The sequence below is a fragment of the Colias eurytheme genome, chromosome 30 (genome assembly GCF_061535395.1).
Source record: "Colias eurytheme isolate Ceu_HAF_F1 chromosome 30, ilColEury1 Martin Lab GWU primary, whole genome shotgun sequence".
Lineage (NCBI taxonomy): Eukaryota > Metazoa > Arthropoda > Insecta > Lepidoptera > Pieridae > Colias > Colias eurytheme.
The window spans coordinates 1,189,656-1,216,874 of NC_143009.1; the positions used below are offsets into that span (position 1 = coordinate 1,189,656).

Genomic DNA, 27,219 nt, shown 5'->3' on the forward strand with positions numbered 1-27,219 from the left:
GCGGCGTTTCGCCCGCCCAGCGTTTCGAACGCTCTTTATCATATATCTTTTTATTTTATCAAACCTTTTTTAACATTATTATAATTACATATTTACACCATCTCTAATTTATACTCCAACTCAAACTCAAAACTCAAATTACAATAACTTAAATCTCCTACCAAAATCCAACTTTAACTTTTACTTCCACTCAAACTCAAACTCAAACTCAAACTCACCTCATCATCCTCAGAGTCATGCGGCGAGCCGCTCAACGAAGTGGCGGGTAATTCCAAACGCGGCGTTTCGCCCGCCCAGCGTTTCGAACGCCGCATTGATTGTCGTAGCTCTGTAGCGTCCATTGCTGTTACCATGAATTCGCTGGAAAGTAAATAAACAATTTTATTTCAAACTGATTTTTTTTTATTATAACTGTATAAGTAGTATTAAGTATTGACAGTTTCTGTTTTCGTTCTTTATAGATTAATTCATAATAGCATAAAATGTTCTGTGTGGTTTGTAACATGTATTTTTCTTTTTGATAAATAAATAAATAAATGTATGAAAACATAGTCAGATAATGTTTGAGAAAATTTAAAAAAAAATTTTGATCTAAGTAGAGTATTCTGGTGGATCCACGGTGGATCAAAATACACACAGCCTAAAAAGAATAATTATATCAAGACTTGTACAGTAATTCAAATATGTGTTTTTCCTTCCTATTCAAAAGTCAAAAGTTACTTATTGTTATTATAAGAGAGAGATATTTAGAGAATATTATAACATTTTTAATTACTTTTATGGTATTTTTCTAAGTACCATGACAACTAAAAGCATTAGCTATTTCAGTGTGGGAAAAAGACAGACAAACTAGCCTTCCTAAACATCTTCACTTTCCTACATAGTAATTAGTACTGCTATACGTTAACAAGATCTAATCCTAAATCTACACTTACCTAGGAGTTTCATCATCGTTATTCCCAGGATAGTAAGTCGGTCTATTCCCTCGTTCGGAGGACGATGTCCTTTCACCGTCTGAAATGTCTTCTATGTCTCCGTCGTGTTCTGTCGATTCTTGGTCCTGTTTTAATTAATATAACATAAGAATATTATATTATTCAATATAATATAAAGGTGCGTACAGACCGTGTAACAATCTATACTAATATTATAAAGCTGAAGAGTTTGTTTGTTTGTTTGAACGCGCTAATCTCGAGAACTACTTTTCCGATTTGAAAAATTCTTTCGGTCTTAGATAGCTCATTTATCGAGGAAGGCTATAGGCTATATCATCACGCTAAGGCGAACAGGAGCGGAGCAATGCGGGTGAAACCGCAGGAAACAGCTAGTTATCTATATACAAGAAGTCGTGACACTTCAAAAAATTGAAGAATAGGTACTTAAACGGATTTTAATGATTTTTTATGAGTTTTTGTGTGCTAGTATCAAAATAATAATTGTTGGAAATTTTTGGAAACTTAACACAAAACTAGGCATAAATAGGGCAGATGCTAATGAAATAAAATTATCGAATTAAAACATCGCCCTCTAGTTACAAACTGCTTAATATTATGGAAAACTAGGCAAGGCTTTTTTGCCATTTTTTCCTATGTAGGTTTAAATTATAAGATCTATTATTTAAGGGGGCGCATAAAGCAAAATAACCAATCTTCTATTAGATGATACGTGTAATATGCAAGACCAAATCTAAAAAATAAAATATATATCAAACTAGATGATATGTTCAACGATTCTGTTTAATCAAAAACATAAAATATTAAAATTTACTCGATAAAAAAAAATCACCAAGTTAGCTCTAATTTTCACACTTTTACGTTTTCTACTTGACATGGTAATACTTATTATGATTTTTTTTTCATAAACAATTATATTAAAACATTTGCAAGATATTTGTCAGAGCATTTTGTGTAATTACTTTTAGTTTTGGTTTTATCTGCGATAAACCACTTTTGGCGCTCTTTTTTTCTCGAGATAAACGTTTGATTTTGTCACGATAAAAGTTTATTATATTTAAAGTATACCTTATTATTTACATGCAACATGCAAAACTATCAAAATAATATCCCTCCAAAATATACTTTTTGGTACTTACAGTAATTTAAATTAAATGATAATTTTATATAGTCGAAACCCAAAGGTAATGTTAAATGGTCAGACCACTTGAAGACTTCTAAAACAGTTACATTATACCCTCCCACATTTCTAAATATTCACTGTATATAGTGAAGAAACAATTGCTTTTTAAATTATTATTAGGGCCGATTTTTCAATGCTTTGATAAAACTTATTCGTCGAATAATGTATAAAACTACCATTTTAAAAACGTATTCTAATTGCCCGTATTTGACAGTTTACGTGACATTTTAATATTATCGTGTAATACTTTATTGGACGGATAAGTTTTATCCAAGCATTGAAAAATCGGCCCTTATTCAAATATATATTTTTAATCAATTGTAACGTTTGGATAAACTTTTAATTCAACGCCATCTAGAATGAAACCAATGGCAACGAATAAATAAATTTAACAACACACTGCCCACAAATTTGACAAACAACAATTACCGAACAACTAAACACATAATTGACACATAAGAAAACTTAAGTCAATTAAGAGACATACAAATGAAACACCGGTTTAAGTGAATACCGGTAACGAACCGGTACCGGATATCGGTATTGGATGTAATGTGTATAAAATTCAAGTAAGCTTTTTTCTATGATAACGAAGGATGAAAATAACTTCAGACAACAGAAAAACAAAAAAAGGACACGATACAATCTCCCAGGAAAACCTAAAACTTAAGAGAAGTTTAACGCATTATAGAAAAAACATCAAATAACAATAGTGTGTGTACTAAAAGATATAGAAAAAAAATTATCTAGACCTAAAAAAAGAACCTTTCCATAAGATTTTGTCAAAATCTGTAAATATTTGCAACTTATATAATAAAAAATACTTAATATATATACATATACAATATTTACAAGAAAACGATGTGAACAAACAAATCAATGAATGAATAGTTGAATACCCAACATTATTCTAACAAAAACAAGCCTATCGAAACGAAATAAACCTACTTACAATTATATTCTAATAAACAAATATATAGTTCAGGATCCATCGCCCATTTTTGCACTTGATTACTATCAAGCTAATTTTCCATGAGTAGCTTTATTTTGATGAGACGTCCAATAATTTCATGTACGAAACTCTCGATTGTGGTAGCTAACAGAGGTAACAAGGATAAAAAATGGGCGATGGATCCTGGACTAATACCCAATGATTTCAAATAGCTAAAAATCAATGACCTCATCTATCACGACCGGGCTCAGTGGCGTGCCATGACTGAGGCCTATGTCCAGCAGTGGACAAATGTAGGCTGACAATGATGATGATGATGAAAAATCAATGAAAAATATAGCAATGATGATAGTACATATATAAAATTAAGCTGAACATACGACACAGCTTAATCAATGAAAAACAATATAATGGTGATATTCTATAAAATAAAGCACAACATACAATACAATGCAAACAACATCAAAGTGAAACATACACAATGAAAACTAATAAAAAAAGCAATAAGAACAAACACGAATGGTGATGACAAAAACAAAGTGAATTAAACAAATGCAGATGAATCTATACAGCCTAACTCCAGTCTAACTTAATAATATATCGTGACGTATAAATACGTTTTTAATATCCCACTTTAAGTGGTTAATATTTAAACATTCTTTTATAATGAAGTTGAGACATAGAGGACGATAAAAATTAATTATTAATTAAATAAAAAGGTAGGAAAGCTCTGTTGTGATCAATAGTAATTCAAAAAAAAATTAGAATTACTCATTTAAAATTGACGCAAATGACCTTTTAGATTCCCCAATAAATTTTAAGGAAATTTAATTCGATCAAACGGAAAGAATTGCTCACATCCTACTTTAAAAAAGTATTTTAGCAGTAGCAATACTTTATCCTCACTCACATACTTGTGCGAAACAATCATTCACACACACAAAAACGATTCTGCAGAACACGGTAAGTTAGTTTAACATGTTTTTTTATATGTATTTACTAAAAAAAACGCATTTACACGTCACGACACAAGCAAAAAAAAGTCGTAAAGCAAACAAAATAACCTTTTCCGCCCTCGGCGATATCGTCAATATATCGTACGTGGCTCGCATCGTTCGATCAAAGTTCCTGAACAGAGCCTCGACGCGCGGCAGTTGAGACAGGTTGAGCGATTTCGGCCTCTAGTTTGATACCGGTATTTAGTACCGTTATGTGATACCGGTGTTGATACCGGTATTTTGTAACAGTATTAACATCGGTATACTGATACCGGTATATTGACACCAGTATCGTATACCGGTATTTTTCTTTTGATTTTGTATCGGTATGTAATTACCGTTAACAATTAGTATTGATACTGTATCAGTACTTGAAATGCTATATAATAATTATTGTATCGTTCGTTATTCTTAATAAAGTAACGATACTTTTCAATTAATTTAGTGACCATAACCATTATTTGTTTATGAGCAGACTTAAACTTTTGTTTGGCTATCATTTTGCAATAATTATTATATTTAACTATCGGATCGCGATATAAATTTTCTGCTGCAATTGTAAATTTTCCCTAAAGAAAAAAAATCATGATACGGATTGATAATCTAATGTCGATTTTATAAGTCGGTTAAAAATCTTCGTGTACGTTTCAGGTATATACATTTTAAATGTTCAATATTATTGCGTTAAAACTAAAACTGTGTTAACAAAAAAAACATGCAACAAAAATTTAAGTCAACTCAAAATTATAATTATCTACAATTGAAATAAGACATCCAAAAATATTTTATAACATTACAATTTACAACACACCAAAAATATATTTCACAATTAAAAAAAACTCAAACATTTATTTATTCAATTAGACTTCTTCTAGAAGCACTTTCGAATCGCCATTATATATTTTTAACATTTACCACCGATTCGGAAAGCAGTATCTATGGAGAAGAACCGGCAAGAAACTCCATAGTTGCTCTTACAATAAAATACAATTTAGATGTCTTATTTGAAATAAAAACTTATTAATACTATATCCACCACCAAAACCACTACCTTTGTGAGTGATTAGACATAGTACAAAATGTTAAACATTACATAGTGCATACAATAATTATCTACATAATAATATATGTACACAAAAAAAATTCAGCAAAAAAAATGCAAAAAAAATATCGTTATTATAATACCGGTATTTCGATATCGGTATTATATCGGTATCTAAGAATTACAGCTAACTATGTTTTAAAAAGGTTTTAAAATACTATCTTTATTTTCTAAGCTTTTTTGGAGAAAATACGGCACACACATATATAAGACAATTCACAATATACCCACACATATAAATAACCAATTCAACGTAAAATAAAACAATAAAAAAGGTATAATTCAATAAAAATATAATAAAAATACTTTATCTGCTGGAAAATAAACTAATTAAAATAAAAAATATCGGTTTTATTTTTCATTATTATATTAAATTAAAATCCATATTTAACTCGCAAAATTTTGAAATTATCTAATCCTCACCGTTGACAAATTCACCTTCATAACCTATTTAAATTATATTCTGTACCCAAAATAAATTTCAATTTGTACCCTACATTGATATTCTGCATTTTTAACTTTTCTTCTCTACAAATTCTCTTTATTAATTTTGTGCCCAAATAATCTAGCTGTACCATATATAAGTTAATTTCGTACCCTACTTATCTTTGTACCCTACATCATTTTCTTATTATTTAATCGATTTTCCACCATAATAATCTTATATAATTCTGTAATTCTTTTGATTAACTTTGTAACCTAATCTTTGTGCCTAACCTTATATCTATATAATACATACCTGTTTAACACCCTGTTCCCGTCGCTTTTCTATATATCTAGTGTCAGTACCGCTATCTAGCGAACTATCTTTCGACCCGTCTGAGTCTACTCTTTTTTCTGTAAAATTAAATAATAAGATTAAAGATATGGTAATCTTTTGATGTTTCCAGAGACCATTGTAATAAGTTAAATATTTCAGAAAACACAAAAGCTATTTTGTATGTAAACTAAATTTTTGTTAAAGTGTAAGTTATTTTTTTCCAATTAATGATAGTAAATATAATCAAAGTGTTAAATCTATAATACATATGTACAAATGTGTTGCTAGGCACAAAACTCGAGAACGGCTGAACGGATTTAGTTAATTCATTTTTTAATAATATTCCTGGGGCGGACTGCAAGTAAATTCTATTTCTATTTCTAAATAAAAAAAGATAATAAATACAATAAGTAATACCTGCAGGTAAAACCCTCGAAGCCCATTTCCCTCTTGGTGCAGGATCAGGTGGTGTGGCGGGAGTGCTCACGTCATCACCTAGACTCTTTTTAGCCCATGACGGTAGACGACCTATGCGTAACCTGAAAGTTTTTTGTTAAAAGAAATCGGTTAATAAGTATTAAATATTTTAGAATTCATTGATAAGGTTTTATTATGTGTTACTTACTGTATTACCGGGATTATTTCTACATATTTGTTATTTTATCTTTAAAAGGAATAACTATCGTGCTTCTTACAGATTCTTCTTGGTAGAAGCAACATTTCAAATCGATGGAAACTTTAAAAATGACTATTCAATAATGTATGTAAAAGTTTACATTAATAAAACAGATATGTGTTTGGTTTTCAATAAAACAGTATAAAAAATGCGAAAGAACAGAAAGCAATAGATATCAAACTTACAGGAAAAGACAAAAATTCTAATCTTGCTTTACAATCAAATATTTTCAAAAAACACTTTCCAAAGTGCTTAATATGGCCTACTTTATAAAACTAACATTTCTTATAACACATAAATTTCAAACTTACGTATAATCCGGTACAACGGGCGCGGCAAATTTATCATCAGTCGGTATTTCCCGCGGCGGGGAGCCAAGATGCGAATCGGTTTCACTTTCCAAACCAGACATACCGTTTGAGGGTGTTACTTTCCTGAAAAATGTTATTTATTGATTTCAGATATACACACATCAACAAAGTCTAGGGAATTAGGGATATTTGGTATTGCATCAAATATCTCAAAATCTATAGAGAATTTTGTGATATTGTAAATGGAAGAATTATAGCGCATTTTAAGGTCTTTAAAAAATATAAAAACATTTCATTACTTTTTTTAATTGTCATCAAAAATGTTAATTTTTCTCACCAATGTGGAAAGTCAGATTGAAGATTTCATTTCTTGTCAGAAATTTATAAATTTTGACTAAAATTGGCCATTTTTTTTTCAAAAATTGAAATAAAAATAATCAGTGTTGTCAGCATTTACATTATTTTACCGACAATATCGGTAATTGATGAATGAGCTACGTCACAATAAATACATTGGCATAAAAGTTACCGTCTCACTTTGCTTGACAAGTTGGAAGCAATTTAGAAGACAAAAACTTATCGCCCCAGACAATATTATTCTTTACTCTTTACTACATCATACCGTTAATCACTTAATATCAACATTCAGTTCTATCATAATAGTATTCAGGAATAATTATCTCATACATTTCCTTTCATCTGTTTCAGTAACTTAAAAGTACAACATGCTGACCCGCAAGGCAGTAGCTAAGGACATGGAGAATAAATTAAAAGCTACACTCCATGATTTAAAAGCTTCACAATCTTTATGTGAAAAACTCATACAAGAGCGGGATGAAAGTGAATTAGAGATTCAAGGAATTATAAAAAAGAACTCTCTTCTTAAGGCCGAGCTGGCTGAACTACACATGAAATACATTTATAGTGAAGACAAGTGCAAAGCCCTACAAGACGTTGTGGACAGCTTCCAGCAGTGCTCTAGTGACCATGAGAAAGCTCTTAGCCGTATCGCTGAGTTGGAATGTAGCTTAATGGAAGCGCAAGAGGACAATCCCAAGCGGCAATGCAACACACCAAGTAGTCTTCATGATGAATTAATTGAATGTGGACAGTTAAGTGGCTCTATAAACTTTAAAAAATTCAATTTCTCTTCGCATAAGAAGTTAAAAAAATATCTTAGAATAAGTAAATTCATCAAGCGTACGCAATCTATTGTTAGAAAGAGTTCTTTAAAAAAGATAGTTCAACTAAAGAAAGACAACATAAACCTTGTTCAGGAGTTAGATAAATATCATAGGGATCTAGAATACTATAAAATCTTATATGATGTAGAAACAACTGAACTTAAGGAGAAGATAGACTCCTTAAGTCAAATGTTAACTGATGTGAACCAGAAATACTCTTCTGCCCAAATGCAAATTAATGAGCATATACAAGAGGCAGATTATCTTATTAAGTTGAGCAATGAGAATATGGATCGTTTTGAGTCGCTGACCAATAAATATGTATGTCAGTGTTCAAACAATGACAATGAGCAACCGTCGCCCCATAAGCCTGACTACACAGACATACATAGTGTTAAACCCACTACCACAATTCCAACCAGTAATACTAAATACCTTTCAAAGCAGGAAATAATTGTGTTGTCAGATAATATTGGTCAGGGATTTGGCGCTATGCTCAACAACTTAGGGCTTAAAGTTACTAATGTTTGTACGCCTAACAGTTCATTTAAATATATAATCAAATCACTGGATCATTTCAGCTTTAATAAGAATAATATTGTAATTATATTATATGGGAACAGTTTAAATATAAATAATAAGGATATTGATGTAGGATTAAAAAAAATGTTAGATATTAGTAGTAAGACTAAATGTAAATTTATGTTGTGTACCTTGCCATACCTACCTGGTTTGACACAAGAACAAAATAGATTAATTTATAATATGAATTTAAAATTGTATAACCTAACAAATCATCATCGTGATGCATTTATTTACTTTGACATTAACTCATGTATTAAATCTTTTACTTTGACAAAGAATACAGTGTATCTGCCATATAGATATAAGCGTGAACTTGCTATGTTAATAGCATATAATATTAACCAGTCTGGTACATGTTCGGTATCAGACCATCGATCTACTATAATTTTATGTAGTAGTAATTTTATACATCAACCTAGATTAAGTGTAGACAGACAATCTAGCCCTAAGCTAGATTTAAACTAGTATATAAGACAACAGCTAAGCAGTGTTTTTCCATTGTGCATCAAAATATTCAAGGCTTGGCTAGCAAATTGTTAGAAATAGAATTGTTTCTGAATGATAACAATATTAAAATATTTTGTGTAACAGAACATTGGCTTAAACAATGTCAGTCGTTAGTAAATATTGAAAATTACAAATTAAAAAGTATATACTTTAGGACACAGGCTATTCACGGAGGTTCTGTTATTTTTGTACATGATAGTGTAAAATGTAAAGAACGAACTGACATTGTTAGTCTTTCTGTAGAACGGACCATTGAACTGTCCTGTGTGGAGCTGGAGCGTTATATTATTGTTTGCGTTTATAGACCCCCTTCCAGTGACTATAATATGTTTGAGACAGTCATGGAAGAAATATTAAAGCGTCTAAGCAGGAGTAAAAAAAAGTTATAGTATGTGGTGATTTTAATATTGATTTACTTTTACAAACACAAACGGCTACACGAATTGTTAATTTGTTTCAGTCATTTAATCTATATAAACTTTTTAACGAACCCACACGAATTACACCTACTTCTGCAACTTGTATTGATAATATATACTGTGACTGCATCTGTTTAGAGAAAAATATTCTCAATACATTGACTTCGGATCACTGTGGCCAGAAAGTAGTTTTTGAATGGGATTGCATACCTACATTTAAAAGGATTAATGTTAGGCCTATAACTAAAAAAGGCATTAATAAATTTAGGAATAATATTAATAAAAACCTGCCCGTACTAAATGATCAATCCTATCCTAATAGTCCTTGTGAAATGTTTAAAAATCTTTTTAATTTAGTACATAAAGAATTTGAAAAAATATTTAAAGTTAAATCTTTAAATATTACCAAGGATTTACCATTTAGTAAATGGGCGACAGCTAGTATACATAGGTGCAGGAACATTCTTTATGAATTATATGGTATGAAGCAATATAATAAAGACCCATCTTTTCTTAGTTATGTTAGAAATTACTCAAAAATTTTTAAAAAAGTTTGTTTCACTGCAAAGCGTTTGTATATCAAAGAAAAAATACGCGACTCTGATAATAAAGTTAAAACAGTTTGGTCAATTATTAATGGTGAAATGGGTAAAAGCAAATCAAGTAATACCATAAAACTTGTAAATAATGACAGGGTTATTGACAAAAGTGCTGATGTTGCGCTTGCTTTTGAAGAATTCTTCAGTAGTGTCCCTGCTACTATTACTAATAGTTTAAATTCGTCTTCAGCACTTGCAGAGACCTTTTTGAGGGACCATGTTGCGGAGTGCAGTACATTATTTGAATTACGACACGTAACTGCTAATGATATTGTTACTGCCTTTAAGACGCTTAATCTTAAAAATACTTGTGATCTTTGGGGAATGTCCGTAAATTTAGTTAATAATATAATAGAAAATATTGCGAAAAATTTAGCTTCCATATTTAATAAGTGTTGTGACTATGGTACATTTCCTAATTTACTAAAGCTTAGTAAAGTTATACCTTTATTTAAGAAGGGCGATCAAGAAGACTGTAACAATTATAGACCTATCTCTATTTTACCAACATTAAGTAAGGTATTCGAGAAGTTAATATTAAACCAATTGAGTAGTCATTTTGCAAATAATAATTTACTGCACACCAAACAGTTTGGTTTCACAAAGGGGCGCTCAACCACAGATGCTGGAGTTGCACTTCTAACACATATATATAAGGCATGGGAAAACTCAAAAAATGCTCTAGGGATATTTTGTGACCTCTCCAAGGCATTTGACTGCGTTGAACATTGTACTTTGTTACGTAAACTTAATCACTATGGAATTAAAGGAAAAGCCCAGAACCTCATAGCGTCATACCTGCATGATAGGATACAGACTGTAGTTGTTAATGGAGAACGTTCTAGCGGTGCGTCAATTAACATTGGTGTTCCACAGGGGTCAATTTTAGGTCCCTTCTTGTTCTTGGTATATATCAATGATCTTCCCTATTATTTGCAGGATAGGTGTGAAATAGTTCTGTTTGCAGATGATACCTCATTAATTTTTAATGTGGATAGGCATGACCCAAATGTTGACGAAGTGAACAGTGCTCTTTTACACATATCTGAATGGTTTACTGCCAATAATTTATTATTAAATGCCAAAAAAACCACTTGTGTTGAATTTTTACTTCCTAATGTAAAAAAGTTGAACAGAGATATTACCTTGAACGGGGAGGTATTGCATCCTACTGAGTCTACTGTATTTCTAGGGTTAACATTGGACGAGAAACTACAGTGGGGAGCCCATGTCAACACCGCTGCAGGTAAGCTCAGTTCTGCTGCATATGCAGTCCGAAAAATAAGGCATCTCACCGATGAAGATACGGCCAGATTGGTTTATTTCAGCTACTTTCATAGCATTATGTCCTATGGAATTCTACTGTGGGGCAGGGCTGCAGATATAGAAACTATATTTATCTTACAGAAAAGAGCCATTCGCTCTATATATAATTTACGTGCTCGGGACTCACTAAGAGATCATTTTAAGAATACTGGTATCCTTACTGTACCATCACAGTATATATTTAATAATATTTTGCATGTACACAAAAGCTCTGACTTACACACAAGAGTAGGAGATAGACACGATTATGGCACAAGGAACAAGAATAGAATTGAAATGCCATTTTTCCGATTAGCTAAAGTTAAAAATTCATTTATGGGTCAAGGTATACGCTTATACAATAGAATTCCTCATAATATTAAAGAGTTTAGTAGTACTAAATTTAAAACTTACATAAAAAATGTACTAGTTCAGAGAGCGTACTACAGTATTCAGGAATATATGGACGATAAAGACCCATGGAGGGTTGTCGCGTAAAAACCACAGGACAGTTCTTTGGCATATTATGTAGTTAGGTAGATATAAGTTACATATTATGTAAATTTATTGACATTATTTAAAAGAGCAACTATGGAGTTTCTTGCCGATTCTTCTCCATAGATACTGCTTTCCGAATCGGTGGTAAATGTTAAAATACTATGTAATGACGATTCGAAAGTGCTACTAAATAGTAGTCTAATTGAATAAATGAATGTTTGAGTTTGAGTTTGAGTTTGAAATTTAACTTACTATTGTACTTAAAATTGAATACGAATGTTTTATTGCGGCATGAGGTCCTGTGTTTTTTGGAAGATTAAGATAAACAGTATTAGATAGTATTATTAATAAAAACATGTTAATTTTAATCTTATTTAATGTAAGTGTGAAAAAAATGTATGCCAATTGTTTGGCGAATTGTGTGGACTATTTTATTTAAATGATGTGATATTTGTATTGCCACAATTCTTACACATAAATTATTTGAATTTGAATTTTGAATTAGAATTTCAAGTGTTCGTAAAGTGTATGTGTAAGTGTATACCTGCCCATTCGTATCGCCTGTTCAGCGAGTTTCACCCTCAGACAGTTTATTATGGTTTTTGTCATATAATGCACTTTTCCTGTACTCGTTGACGTTAAGTTCTAGCAGTAGGTGCAACCTGAAGTGTAAGTGCATGTGTAAGTGTATGTGTATGTGTAAGTGTAAGTGTACCTGCCCATCCGTATCGCCTGTTGAGCGAGTCTCGCCCGCATAGTGACCACCATGTCGTGAGGTACGCGCCATACAAATATACACCCGTCGCCACTTGCTGATACCACGTGTTGGCAGTCTGGTGTAAACCTGTTAAGGTATACGTATATTTATTTATTTATTACACTTTATTGTACAAACATGAATGGATAAAGCAGTATACTAGATTTCCGCCCACGTTTTCAAAGAAAAATCAAGTCATTGACAAAAAAAGTGAAAAAATTCAGTCAATAATGTCCTCAATCAAAACGTCAAAAATGTTTTTTGCCTCGCGAAAAAATATTAAGTGCTTTTTTATCTAGGGTACAAATGGCAACTGCGTAATTTCAGTAACAACCATTAATATAATTCGATACATATCTAGGCGGGGTACGTTTAGGAATTTATCAATATTCTAACTTATAAAATTAATTGTAGACCTCTTTACATCTTTTTAAAGCATTGGTGTATATGAATAAATATTAATTTCTGAAATTTTGTATAAAGAGTTATTTTATCTATGTAGGGTACAAATAGGAACTCCTCAATTTCTGATAGAACTGTTATTAGACTAGATTTTAAATTAATTAGGGTACAAATAGTAACTTCTCGGTTCCTGTTAGAACATATTTTAAGTAAATAAATTTTTAAGCCATTTTTTCTCACCTCAAACCAGTAACAATTTCGGAATGCCCATACATAGTTGCCATACACTCGCCAGAATAATAATCGTAGACGCTTAATATTTTATCTGTGCTCGATGTTGCGAGGTATATACCACTGCTGTCTAGTGCCACCTGAAAAATAGATTAAAATTGATTAAAAAAAGACGTGTGTCACTCGGGGACTGCCGCGGTAAAGCTATTGCCAGGCCTCCGTCACTCGCTCAAGGTCGCGCTATAAGCGCCTACCGCACAGTAGGTCGGTACCGACCCAAGCGGCAGTTGGTTGGCACACGCGAGACTGCGCACCCGCGTCACGTTTCCCGCGCTCGCTACCAAGATGCCCGGTTATTGCGATGTGGACGGGTGTCGGGAGTTCGGAGTACGGAGTCGGAGCCACGCAGTAACAAAGAAACTCACAAACCTACCAGGCTACTTTTTATCCACGAGACACATATAGCGGGTCCACGCGGGTGAAACCGAAGGAAACAACTACTATCAATAAGATTTCATTTTTTTATTGTATAATGTAAACAATAAAAAATTAAGTGTTTCAGCAACTCTGTGTTTAATTTACGCGCTCGGTACAACCTGTGGTACAACCCTAAAGTTTTCGTTTGATGACGCAATCACGCGGCGTGCGCGGGAAACTCACTTCTCGTTGCGTGTTCGTAGAGTACATTTCTTACTGCAGCCGAGTTGCGGCGCATTTTGTAGGTAAATATAGCGTAGGTATTTTAGCTTTTGTATGGGAGTGATGTATCTGTTACGAAGTAACTATTCTCTAATCTGTGCTATTGCATGCTATGCCTTCAAGCCACACCTCCGCGCCCGTCGGAGTGGGGAGCGTGAGGTTTTTTCGTTACGGAATTTCTGGATTCGGTCCCCGCGCTCAAGGTCTGCGATAGAAGCTATGCAATAGCTTAAAAGAAACAAAAAATAAGCTTGTAATTTACTTTAAAGCGATCTATCGTCATTTTTAAGAAGTAAATATTATTTGAATGAATTATTATGAATTTTTGAGTCATTTTAATATCATGAAAAAAATATTGACATAACACATATTCTGACAGCTGTCAAAGTCAATGTTTTCCCTGTTTTTGGATACACAGATTAAAAAGAAAAGAGCGTGTGTGTCGACACGAGTCAGAAGTGAAACTTTTTTGGCAAGAAGATACAAAAAACGTCGCTTTACATCACGACGTGACGGTATTACCATGACGCGACCAATTTTACTCTCAACGTGCCTACAGAAGTTTTACTTCAAAAAAAAAATTGGTTGTCTGTAAAGTCGGTTTACTGTCGATAGTTGAACGTAACAACGTCCGATTGTGCTTCTTTGTCGCTCGTTCCGCGCTCTCGCTGGCACTTCAAGCCTTACATGGAACGCCTCAGAGCGAGGTAACGCCGCATGAGTCATGTTTTTTCGCGCGTGCAGCCGGCTCTATCGAATTATAAGACGTTGTCACGTCAAAAATGAATAAATATTATTTGGTTTACCTTTATCAAAGTACCATCTTCAGCGGTAGTGCCTCTAAAGGTTTTAGTGTGTCGCCCGTGAGCTGCACTGTATACACGAACGTTTCTATCCTGTAATTAGATAATTATTTTATTGTTTTATTTATAATTATGTGTTTGTTTTTTTATTGATTATTCTTTTACAGGTCGATAACGTGGAATTACTGAAAAATTATTTAAAAAGACATTGAAAAAGATTGGAAAAATGTGATGGAACAGACAAACATACAAAAAATTGACATCTACAAATGAATAATGTGAAGGAATAGATATACTATTATATATTCACAATTTATTTCCTACACAAAAGTTAAGTGTTGTGAATATTAAAAATTACTCTTCACAACATTTACTCCTGTCAAATTTTTATAAATATGCCAATTATTTGTATTATTTGTAAAAAAAAAGATTTAAGGATGTATCCTAAACTAACTGCGCTTCACTTTTTCACCCGCATTGCTCCACTCCTGTTGGTCTTAGCGAGATGATATATAACCTATAGCCTTCCTCGATAAATGGGCTATCTAACACCGAAAAATTTGTCAAATCGGACCAGTTCTTGAGATTAGCGCGTTCAAACAAACAAATTCTTCAGCTTTTTAATATTAAGAATAGATTAATAAACAAACAATATTTACCTGACAAGCAGTAAGTATATGCCTGCCTCCAGCATCCACCTCCATATCATAGAGCGTAGTTCTGCCTGATACATTTTGACCTCTTGCAAATTGGTAACTACCGTCTTGCGTCTGAAAATTATTTATTAATTATTGAAGGTAAAAGTATAATAGAGTGTGAATGTAAAAAAAAAACATAAAAAACATAATAATTTATGTATGTTTTGCTATTTCGCAAGGATATCAGTTTTTAATGACAATTTGTATATATGTACAATGTACATACTATATACTATAACTTTCAATTGACTGTATAAGTAAGTTTCATCAATATCTGCTTGACCAGTCGAAATTTCTAACTTACAAACAAAACAATTGAAACAATTGAATTGAGAAAAAGTCAGTAGAAAATCAAAATCAAATCAAATTCAAACCCACCGTTTTCAACTGCCTAAACAGTATAGTTTTGTCCGCTCCACAGGACACCATTTGCAATCCATTGCTCGAACTCAGAAACCGTACTGCGGTTATTGAAGAGGAATGTTCGTCTAAAGTTTGGAGGATTTGGTAACCCTGGAATTGAAAAAGATAATTAAACTAGATTTCCGCCCGCGGCTTCGCCCGCGTTTTCAAAGGAAATCCCGCATAGTTCCCGTTCCCGTGGGATTTCCGGGATAAAACCTATCCTATGTGTTAATCCAAGTTACCCTCTATATGTGTGCTAAATTTCATTGTAATCGGTTCAGTAGTTTTTACGTGAAAGAGTAACAAATATCCATACATCCATACATCCATACTTACAAACTTTCGCCTTTATAATAGTATTAAGATACATATACAGGGTGTCCCACTGTTGGTATACTAAGCTCAAAGGAGGTTATAGTTTCGCCGAGTAAAAAAATAAAATTCCAGACGCATTTTTTTTTTCAAATAGATGAAGTCTTAAAACTCTATGTGTACACCCATAACAAGCAACCCGCCCAACTTTGCCACTAGCACGTGAGCTATCGTTTAAGATTATGTTTTCATAGACAAATTGCTCACATTAGAGAAGCAGTATATAGGAAGATAATGTTGTCTATGAACACCGTAACCTTTTCAAAGTAAAAATTGTCTGAGAATATTGAAGTATAACATAATATCTGGAACTATAAGAATTGTATGTGTGTCACCTTATCGACCAGGAAGACATGTATCAGCCTATCCCTGGACGCTGAAGCCAGCAGCCTTGGCCTCTCCGAGTACTCCAAGCACAGCACCTCCGCATCATGGGCCTCCAGGGTGTGAGCTGGTGTTCCACTCCCAGAGCTTGAGTGGATCCAGATGTTGCCAGCTCGGTCTCCGGCTGCGATGTGCTTGCCGCAGGGGGATACGCGGACACATCTGGAGATAAAAATTAAATATATTTTTGAAGTGAAAACTTCTTTAGCGGCGTTGAGCACTTTTTCTGTAATGGGTATAAAATGTTAAACTCGCATCAGGACACGTGACCTGATCGAAAAAGCGTAAGGGCGCGTTCCCACTATGTCGTAACGACTAATTTATCGTTCGACGACTGTCATCTCTACCTGTTCCCATTATAACGATTGTTTGTCGTCAACATTTTTTATCGTTTAGCGACTGTCGTATCTAGCTGTTCCCATTGGATCGCGACGACATTTTATCGTTTCCTGGCAGTCGCTTTGTCGTTTACACATCATAAGCAAGCTACAAATCTAGTCGCCTCTGCGTTCGCTTGGTGATTACTAGTGCGTTTACTCTCCTGAGTTCAATGGACGTCATAGAGTTACCGTCCACGATTTTTTTATCGTTTTACGACGTGTCGTTACGAACGGCAACGTTCCCACTGTCACGACAAAGTGTCGTCACTGCAAAAACTGTCGTAGACGACAGTAAATCGTGTCGTTCTAAATGTGAACACCTCCATTTAAACATATAAGCCACGACACTTAAAACTACACGATTATCTGTCGTCACGACACGGTGGGAACGCGCCCTTAGACGGATACCATTCCAAAATATCAAACATGCTCAACGTTAATAATCAAGTTTTCACTTCTGCCGGCACTCCCCCAGTGCAACCCGTCTTTTTTTTTAATTTATATTTATTTAGAAGGGTTTTGTCAACAATTGACAATATAAGCCACGTATAAACAAATGATAATATAATAGTTAAATGCAAACGAATTAACTACTAACACATAAATACAGTTCAATCAGAATTTTAGTGTCTCGAGAGAGGGGAAGCTAAGAATATAATAATAAATATTATTATAAATGCAATATTATTATATTAATATGTAAATATTGTTATAAATGTAATATTATTATAAATAAAATACAATTTCTTGGTGATTTTCATGTCTGTAACTACAGTATGATCAGATGTTTTTTTAAATACAGCTAAAAAAAGCATTATTTAGTAGTACAAAAGCATTATTTAGTAATAATAAGGTATTAGCCATCGTATACATAGTACGTAGAACTTGCCGCAAGTTGGTGTGAAAGGGATAAAAAACATACAGGCGTCAATCAACGTCATATTTTCTTGTTACAAGTTAATGGTCATAGTGCAATCTCCAGTGTATTAGATATAAGCTTCTTGGTTGTCTATGTGAAATACGACAAAACCAGATTAACGAGAACCCGCGCTTAAAGTTAACTTTTGGAACGATTCGCTGTCAATCGAATCGAACTCGAAGGAAATGCAATCAATAATAACATCGGCCGAAATAAGACGGCGTTGTGAGAAGTGGTGGAACGGTTCAGTCGCGGGCTGTCATCGCTAGCGAGACTGTCGTGACGTGACAGGAGTGACTTGGGCACTCGTGGTACTGGGCATGAGGGTTTAAACCCTGTCTAAAGTTTTTTGTATTAAGACAGTGATTAATCAACAATTGATCACTGTTGCTGGCAATTTTAAATGATTTCGCTTGCTATAATTTAGAAATGTTCCCTGAATACAAAGCTTAAAAATAAAATATAAATTACTAGCGGTCCGCCCCGGCTTCGCCCGTGGTACATATGAAAAATAGAATGTTGGCCGATTCTCAGACTTACCCGATATGCACAGAAAATTTCATGAGAATCGGTCCACCCGTTTCGGAGGAGTATGCAGACTAACATTGTGACACGAGAATTTTATATATAAGAAGATTTACATACCTCACACCAATTTTATCATCATACGTCTTGGATTTATCTCGATCGCTCGTAGCCGTTAAATCGACGTCCTTTAGGAATTTCAATTCGGGATCTATGTATAACACTTTGTTCAATTCCTGGAATGAAAATGTTTTTTTTGAACAAAGTTTTTCACCCAACATAAAACACGATTTAAAATAAATAAATAAACAGTAGTCAAGGCTGTTTTAACTTTACCAAGCATTTAGAACTCACTAGGAATAACATAATTGACTATTATTTTTCAAAAATATTCCGATTATCACACACTAATAACAATATAACACGAAAATACCTTATTATCTGCAACTTTTGAACCTCATCATGAACTTACTTAAAAATATCAATCTACCCGCAATTATTAGATTTTTTTTCGAAAACTACCCACATTGTTGTAAATGTTGGTAAAAATCTACCCACAATCACTTGATTTTTTCTTCGAATTTTTCCACTTTTTTTCGATTTTCCCTATTTTTCTTATTTAAATACTCACATTGCTATAAATATTCGGTTGTTCCGGTCTCAAATTCCACAACCTCACTGTGTCATCGCTAGAACAGGTCAGGAACGTGCCGGCCGGTAGGGGTCCATTTGCCCCCACCATATCTACACCCCATATACAGGCTGAGTGGTATAGCGCTGAGTGAGATTTGCCCACCTGGAATAAAAAAAGGGGGAAAAGTTGGAATAAAATTATATAAGCTTGTTGAATTTGATATTTTTGGTTTTATGGCATTCAAATGCTTTATAAATATAAATTTATAAAGAATAGAATAAATTCGATCACGAGTGGCTGAATTGGTCAGGCATCCGCCCCGGAAGGGCTCGAAAGGATGCGGGTTCGAGTCCCGCTGAGTGATCGAATTTTTTCTATTCTTTATAAATTTATGTACATATATATATGTATAAGCTTGAGTACGAAAACTGATGTTGTTGATGAAAAATTATCGAAATAGATTTAAAAGTAAACAAATTATTACTGTATGTAAATATTCATTCATACTGTCTCTTTGAATTAATGGTAGATACATTTGATAATGTAGTTTTCTTACAGTAAAAGAATAGTACAACAAAATATAAGAAAGGATTTTTTTTAAACGATTGATATAAATTTTGAGTTCATTCGACAAATAAAAATAGAAATCCTTCCTCTTTATAGCATAAGTGTTCATGTAAATAAACAACAATTTACATATTTTTATAAATAATATATTTTTAATAAAAATAATATGTGTAATAAAGTGTTAAATAAATAAATAAATAATATTTTAACTTTAACCTAACTACATTCAATTAGATTGTGTAAATTTATAATCGAACTTGAACCATAAAAGTATTTACATCAATCTAAATTCTCAAAACACCGCTTCCAAATCTAAACAAACAACTATCAAATAATCCATCCCCTATCAATATCCAACAACCGCATCAAACCCAACTCACCCGTTTGATATCTCTCACGTCCCAGACATACAAACTATGATCGTTGTACACACACGTCAGTTTGTGATTCCTCTCGTCATATGTTAGAGCGATTGCATCTGGATACCTTGCGTTTGGAGGCTGGCTGAACATATGACTGAAAATAATATCGAATGTTAATAATCCATACTTAATATTATAAATGCGAAAGTAACTCTGTCTGTCTGTCTGTTACTCAATCACGCCTAAACTACTGAACCAATTTGCATGAAATTTGGTATGGAGATATTTTGATACCCGAGAAAGGACAAAGGATAGGTTTTATCCCGGAAATCCCACGGGAACGGGAACTATGCGGGTTTTTCTTAAACTGCGCGGGCGAAGCCGCGGGCGGAAAGCTAGTAATAAATATTTCTGGACATTTTTCACACATGGCACGATCTGATCCCATACTATGGAATACTATATACCATATATGGCATACTATATACTATGGAAACCAGATGGCTGATAAACATACATATATAATTTGAAATAAATACTTATATGGATAATCAACACCCAGACATAGAGCAAACATCTATGTTCATTACACAAATATTTGCCCCGGGTGGGAAATCGAACCCACAACCTCTGGCCTAGAAGGCAGGGCCACTACCAACCAAGCCAACCGGTAAGTATTATTATGGACTATGGTGCATTTACATCAAACGAATGCTATAATATGTCAATATGTCAAATTCTTTTAGGCTGGCTGAAAATAATATGAAGTTACTAGCGGTCCGCCCCGACTTCGCCCGTGGTACATATGAAAAATAGATGTTGGCCGATTCTCAGACTTACCCGATATGCACAGAAAATTTCATGAGAATCGGTCCACCCGTTTCGGAGGAGTATGCAGACTAACATTGTGACACGAGAATTTTATATATAAGATTATTACGGTGCATTCACATCAATGCTCAATCTAACCCCACTATGTTAAATTATTTTAGTATAAACAATTGAAACATCATTACGGTGCATTTACATCAAATATATGCTCATTCTAACCCCATTATTCGTTTAGTGTAAACAGGCGTAGAGCGTTTGGTTGTAAGTATGTTCGTAAAGATATGCAATATATTATATAGCATAAAAAGTGAAGTCCCGTGTCCCCTAGTGGGGTAAAGGGCAGATGCATTATACATCTGTTTCACTGATCGATTTTCTTTAGGGACAAGTAGGTGATCAGCCTTCTGTGTCCTGCCAGACCGAGAAATTTTTTTTCCGAATGAATCGAACCCAGGACCACTCGGTGTTATGCTCACGCGACAGCCACTGTACCAAGGAGTCGGTTATATAGCATACTTACTTAATATTCGTGCCCTGAGCCACATCGACCCCTAAATAGTGCGTCCGGGGCAAAGTGGTGACATATCGTAAAGAATCCGGGGCAAAACACCGCACTATGCCTTCCGCGCAACCAACGAATATGTAGTTGGAGCCGATGGCCATGCAGTTCGCGCTTGTTGTCTGGAAGAAAAGGTCATTTGGTTAAAAGGGTTTTATGTGAAATTTTCCTTAACCCTTCAAAGCAAAAAAAAGTAATTTTTGGGAGGTGAAAATGAAACGAATTCGCATTATCGACACGTTAATGTTATCAAATTAGAAAATTTAAGATCGGCAGAACTTAGGACTGCCGAATGTCTGTGTCTTTGTGTGTTCTGTTATTTTTTTTTTGTTGTCGTGTCTATTTCTTTTCTGTTTGTGTTAATGTGTGTGTCTTTTGTAAGTTTTCCTGTCTATGGTTTAATTCTGTGTTTGCTGTTTCAATTGTGTATTTGTATCTGTGTCTGTGCCGTATCTGTGTATATGTATGTGCGTATCTATGTATATGTATGTGTGTGTGTCTGTGTGTACTCACCCGTAGCTCCACCCACTTATCGAGCAGTCTCCTCCCATTGAACTCACACAGCAGCCCCCCGCGTGTGATCGCGTACGTGCTACCGGCGCACTCCCCCCGCCCGCACACAACGTCGCAGAACTCGTTGTCTTTCTGCTCGCCGAGTATGGCGGACCGACCCATTAATGGGACTGGCTCTTTGAACTGGAATGTTTTTCAATTAAAGTTAAAAATACGCTTAAATTGTGCTGGAATGTAGTTAAAAAAATGTGTGCGTGTACTAGTGTAAACACGTAAGTGAAACTAATCTATGACCTTAATTTTCAAAAAATAATGCAACTTTACAGAAATACAATATTATGTTCTGATCGGTAGGCGTTTGATTATGTAGTGCATAATTTTAACATAAATTTAAAGAAACTACTAGTACTGTTTAATTGAATATTCGCATATTAGGTATGTCGTAACAAAAATTACCAATTTCTTTTAATTCTTGTGCAAATTGAGAATTACGAATTTATAAACTATTTCCTTATAATTATCCTCAGAATTACAAATCTCCATAAATTTTAACTCACCTTAGCATTCCTAGAATATTCCAAATACCAGAACTTGACATGCCGGAAGCCAACCGTGACGAAGTAATTTCCACTCTCCGAGAAACTGACTGCCTTTACACGGGAGGATACCTGAAATATAAAGATTACATATTTATTAATAAAAATTAAAAAGACGTGTGTCACTCGGGGACTACCGCGGTAAAGCTATTGCATGCTATGCCTTCAAGCCACACCTCCGTGTCCGTCGGAGTGGGGAGCGTGAGGTTTTTCGTTACGGAATTTCTGGATTCGGTCCTCGCGCTCAAGGCCCGCGATAGAAGCTAGGCAATAGCTTAAAAAAATGTGGATAATATTATGATTGGTCATATTATTATGTTTATTTGTCACATGATTATCGTAATTTTTATTATAAGATCGGTGCTGTGATTGGTCAAGTTTTTCCAATATCGATCATGCTATTTTGGGTTCACATTTACATCATTTTCAACAAAACATTAAGAGAAAAAAGAAGCAAATGGGAAATTTCATGATTCTATTGTGCTGTCGACATACAAAAAATAAAAATACACAAATTGACACCTTATTCTATACCAATTTTATTAAATCGCTGATAACAAAACTCTGCCTAATAAACACATAAGCAGAGTTTTGCTTCAGACAATTTTTGAGCGAGATTATTAACCTAGCTTATTTGACGTCATACATACCTTATTGCTAGCCAATTTGAGGTTTGCCCGCCAATCCCACACATTGACTATCATGTCATGTTGCGATCCCACTGATACTAGGTATTTGGACGATGTGGAAAATGCCTGGAAAAGTGGAATTTTATAAGTATGATGGTTATGGAGAAAATTTTGTGCATGTGTGTAAATAAAATAATATGAGATTGAGCTTAATAGTCCGGGATACATCGCCCATTTTTGCAAGTGATTACTATCAAGCTAATTTTTCGTGAGTAGCTTTATTTTGATGAGATGCCCAATAATTTCATGTACGAAACTCTCGATTGTGGTAGCCAACAGAGGTAACAAGGATAAAAATTTTTGATTTGATGGTTCTCAAATATTTATTACGCAATTTGTAGGACAATATGTCTGTTGAATTATATAAGTATTAAATAAGTGAAAATAAAAAAATCAGCTGGTTAGTAATCATTTATGATGACTTCGTTATCGATACACATTGGAAAGGGGGACTCTTTGATCAAACCGTAGATTTTGTAGGACAAATATTTTTTCGAATAATTTACATAATTATCTTGAGATTGAACAAAAAAAAACATTCAGTTAGTAATTAATATTTGAGAACCATCAAATCAAAATATTTTATCCTTGTTTCCTCTGGTAGCTACCACAATCGAGAGTTTTGTACATGAAATTATTGGGCATCTCATCAAAATAAAGCTACTCACGAAAAATTAGCTTGATAGTAATCACTTGCAAAAATGGGCGATGTATCCCGGACTATAATGCTTCCAAACGATAAAGTAGTTTTTATTTCTAACGTTGAAAATTAAAAGGACGGTGTATTTATATTTTATATAGAGAAAATTAACGATACAAGGGAAAAATATCTATCATTAAAAAATTACATAATCGTACACACAGTTTAAATACATTTTTAATATAAGGTTTTAATTGTAATGAATTTTTAATTTTTTAATGAATTTTTTAATGAAAATAAAGGTTACCACACAATTAACTCCATGCGTGTGACCAGGAAATTCCGCTATCTGAACTGCACCAGACTGACTGGGATCCTGTAAAAAAATAATTAGTTTATTAATACGAGAAAAACACATACTTAACAAAAATACTGTTATCATTAATATCTTGTATTGTTAAAATATATATTTATTGAATTAAATACTCTAACGAGATTTCAGTAAATCTGAATTGTAATTGTATTATGTTAACTATTATAAAGGCGAAAGTTTGTATGGATGTATGGATGTATAGATGTATGGATGTTTGTTACTCTTTCACGTAAAAACTACTGAACCGATTACAATGAAATTTAGCACACATATAGAGGGTAACTTGGATTAACACATAGGATAGGTTTTATCCCGGAAATCCCACGGGAACGGGAACTATGCTGGATTTCTTTTGAAAACTCGGGCGAAGCCGCGGGCGGAAATCTAGTTATGTTAATATAGTGACAGGTAATAAAGTTTCCATGCAGTTAAAAACTATCGCATCCACAATGTTGAAAACAGTTGCTACACACCGCTAGGTGGCGCTAGAACAAAACGTCCATCAAACAATAGTAAAAACGCTATATCAAACACGGTGTCCATCAATAATTTCCAACTACTCGCCGCTAGATGGCGCTGAAATAAATGCTCATACTATCACCACAATTATAATCTACTATATAAAAATAAGTCGGGTTTTCCTTCCTGACGCTATAACTCCAGAAAGCACGAATCGATTTCCACGGTTTTGCATTCGTTGGAAAGGTCTCGGGCTCCGTGAGGTTTATAAAACAGAAAAGGTGTTTCTGGTGGCGAAACGGAGTTCGCCGGGTTTGCTAGTTATTATGTTATTATGTATGTTGTATGTTATTATGTATATAATTACCTGTAAATCCCAAACTCGCACAGCGGGCGCATGGCCACATTCCCCGGTCGCCAGGTACCGTCCGTCGGGGGAAAACGCGACGCACGTGACGCTCTTGCGTGACGCGTTCAGCACGTGCGATTGGCGGTTCTTGCGCACGTTGTACAGTACCACGGTGCATCTGGAATTTGAGGGATTGTATGTTAGTATGAATGATGAAATAAAATTAATAAGTATATAATTAACAATGAACATGAAAAAAAATCAAATCGAAATATATTTAATGTTTATATTGTTTTTAATATTATCGCTTTCGTAATAGGTATGCCCAGCGATCTTGCATTACTATATCACAGTATAATTTGACACAGTAAGACATACATTAAAAAAGTGAAGTCCCGTGTCCCCAAGTGGGGTAAGGGGCAGATGATGCATTATCCATACATCTGTTTCACTGATAGATTTTCTTTAGGGACAAGTAGGTGATCAGCCTTCTGTGTCCTGCCAGACCGTGACATTTTTTTTTCTTCGTCTCCACCGGGAATCGAACCCAGGACCCCTCGGTTCTACGCTCACGCGTCAACCACTGTACCAAGGAGGCGGTCAAGACATATACATTGGATTTGTCAATTAGCCCAAAACATTACATTATTACCTCTATTCTATAGTCTATAGTTAACAACTTTAAATGTGTTAAAATACATTTAACGCTAACCAACCAACGCGAAATTAGCCAATATCTTCTACCCACAAAATTCCACACGATTAAACAAAACATTCACCATACTGCCACTATTCATAATCACAAACAAGTGTTAAGTCTCATGGTATGTAGCCGTGAGAAAGAACACACGAAATTGTCGTACATACGAATAAGGTATTGAGGTTATGTTCATGAGCGGAAGAGTAAGCGATATACAATAATTTTATATCTTCTTATATATATAAAAATGAATCGTAAAATGTGTTGGTAAGCGCATAACTCGAGAACGGCTGAACCGATTTCGATAATTCTTTTTTTATTATATTCCTTGAAGTACGAGGATGGTTCTTATGTAGAGAAAACGTAAACATGTGCCACGGGCGAAGCCGGGGCGGACCGCTAGTACTAGGATAGATTTTAGATACATCTACGGAATAGATCTGTTTCATATTTCAACTAAAGAATAGGAACTAGAATTTGATATAAGGTAATATAGGACCATGTACAGCTGTTGATGTACAGGAAGGAGCCTTTTGTTTAAGGTACGTCAAGATGCTAATGATTTTAATATTTATTTTCTCTCAGCCAGAGCTAATCGCTTAGCAAAATTGATCTCTGTTTAGATAGGTTCATAACTTCTGGGTTTGTTCTAATTAGCATATTTTTAATTATTATCTATTAACAGATACTGTATGAAAATACATATAAAATTGCCAATCCGAAAAAAGTATAACACAACTACCTTTAAATAACTCGTTGTATTTACAAATCGCTTTGCTTATCATAGAAACAACCTCTACCTTATCAATAACATACACCAATCGATTATTTCTTGTATTTGCAGTATTTGTATTTGTGTGTTTGTATGTGTAACAAACTTCTCTCCAAACTATTCCATTATTTTGATAATTTTGTATGCATTTAGATTAATTTATGTGATTGGGAATTGTGAGGAGAAATAAATAAATGATTTGATTTATTGATTATCCGCTAATCGCTCCGCTCATCACCCAGACCTACCTTACCCATCATAGCCCTACGTTAATATTCAGAAGCGTGATGGACATAATATATTCCTGGTACGTGGAACAGACATCGTTTACATTTCTATTGGTTCTATTGCACCATTAGTTCACTAGTGATGTCCTGTTTATCGATAAGTATTTAAAACATGATCTTTAAATTTCTAAGAAATATTTTTACTTACGATTTAGTAGTTTTTAACACGCTTTTATTAGCATCACCTATGTTTGTATGTAACCGATTTCTTTAGGCTCGATTTTGATCCACTTTAAACGGGCAGATTTATTTCAAACTTTGCATACTTATCAAGGATCAGT

The 27,219-nt window shown here is 33.9% G+C and overlaps 1 protein-coding gene across 1 annotated transcript in view; it reads right to left on the reverse strand.

Moving 5' to 3' along the window:
* Wdr62 (WD repeat domain 62) overlaps positions 1–27,219 on the reverse strand; it is a 122,056-nt gene that overhangs the window by 19,045 nt on the left and 75,792 nt on the right. Inside the window, exons 4-23 of the mRNA XM_090118521.1 lie at positions 25,198–25,357; positions 24,306–24,374; positions 23,320–23,424; positions 22,631–22,741; positions 22,074–22,256; positions 21,522–21,682; positions 20,189–20,324; positions 19,239–19,403; positions 18,728–18,843; positions 16,735–16,945; positions 16,001–16,135; positions 15,584–15,694; positions 14,928–15,017; positions 13,432–13,562; positions 12,748–12,876; positions 6,936–7,058; positions 6,366–6,487; positions 5,928–6,025; positions 936–1,060; positions 219–360 (exon numbers count right to left, since the gene is read on the reverse strand). Of these exons, the coding sequence (XP_089974647.1) occupies positions 219–360; positions 936–1,060; positions 5,928–6,025; positions 6,366–6,487; positions 6,936–7,058; positions 12,748–12,876; positions 13,432–13,562; positions 14,928–15,017; positions 15,584–15,694; positions 16,001–16,135; positions 16,735–16,945; positions 18,728–18,843; positions 19,239–19,403; positions 20,189–20,324; positions 21,522–21,682; positions 22,074–22,256; positions 22,631–22,741; positions 23,320–23,424; positions 24,306–24,374; positions 25,198–25,357 (2,623 nt within the window). The remainder of the gene's footprint in view (positions 1–218; positions 361–935; positions 1,061–5,927; positions 6,026–6,365; positions 6,488–6,935; positions 7,059–12,747; positions 12,877–13,431; positions 13,563–14,927; positions 15,018–15,583; positions 15,695–16,000; positions 16,136–16,734; positions 16,946–18,727; positions 18,844–19,238; positions 19,404–20,188; positions 20,325–21,521; positions 21,683–22,073; positions 22,257–22,630; positions 22,742–23,319; positions 23,425–24,305; positions 24,375–25,197; positions 25,358–27,219) is intronic.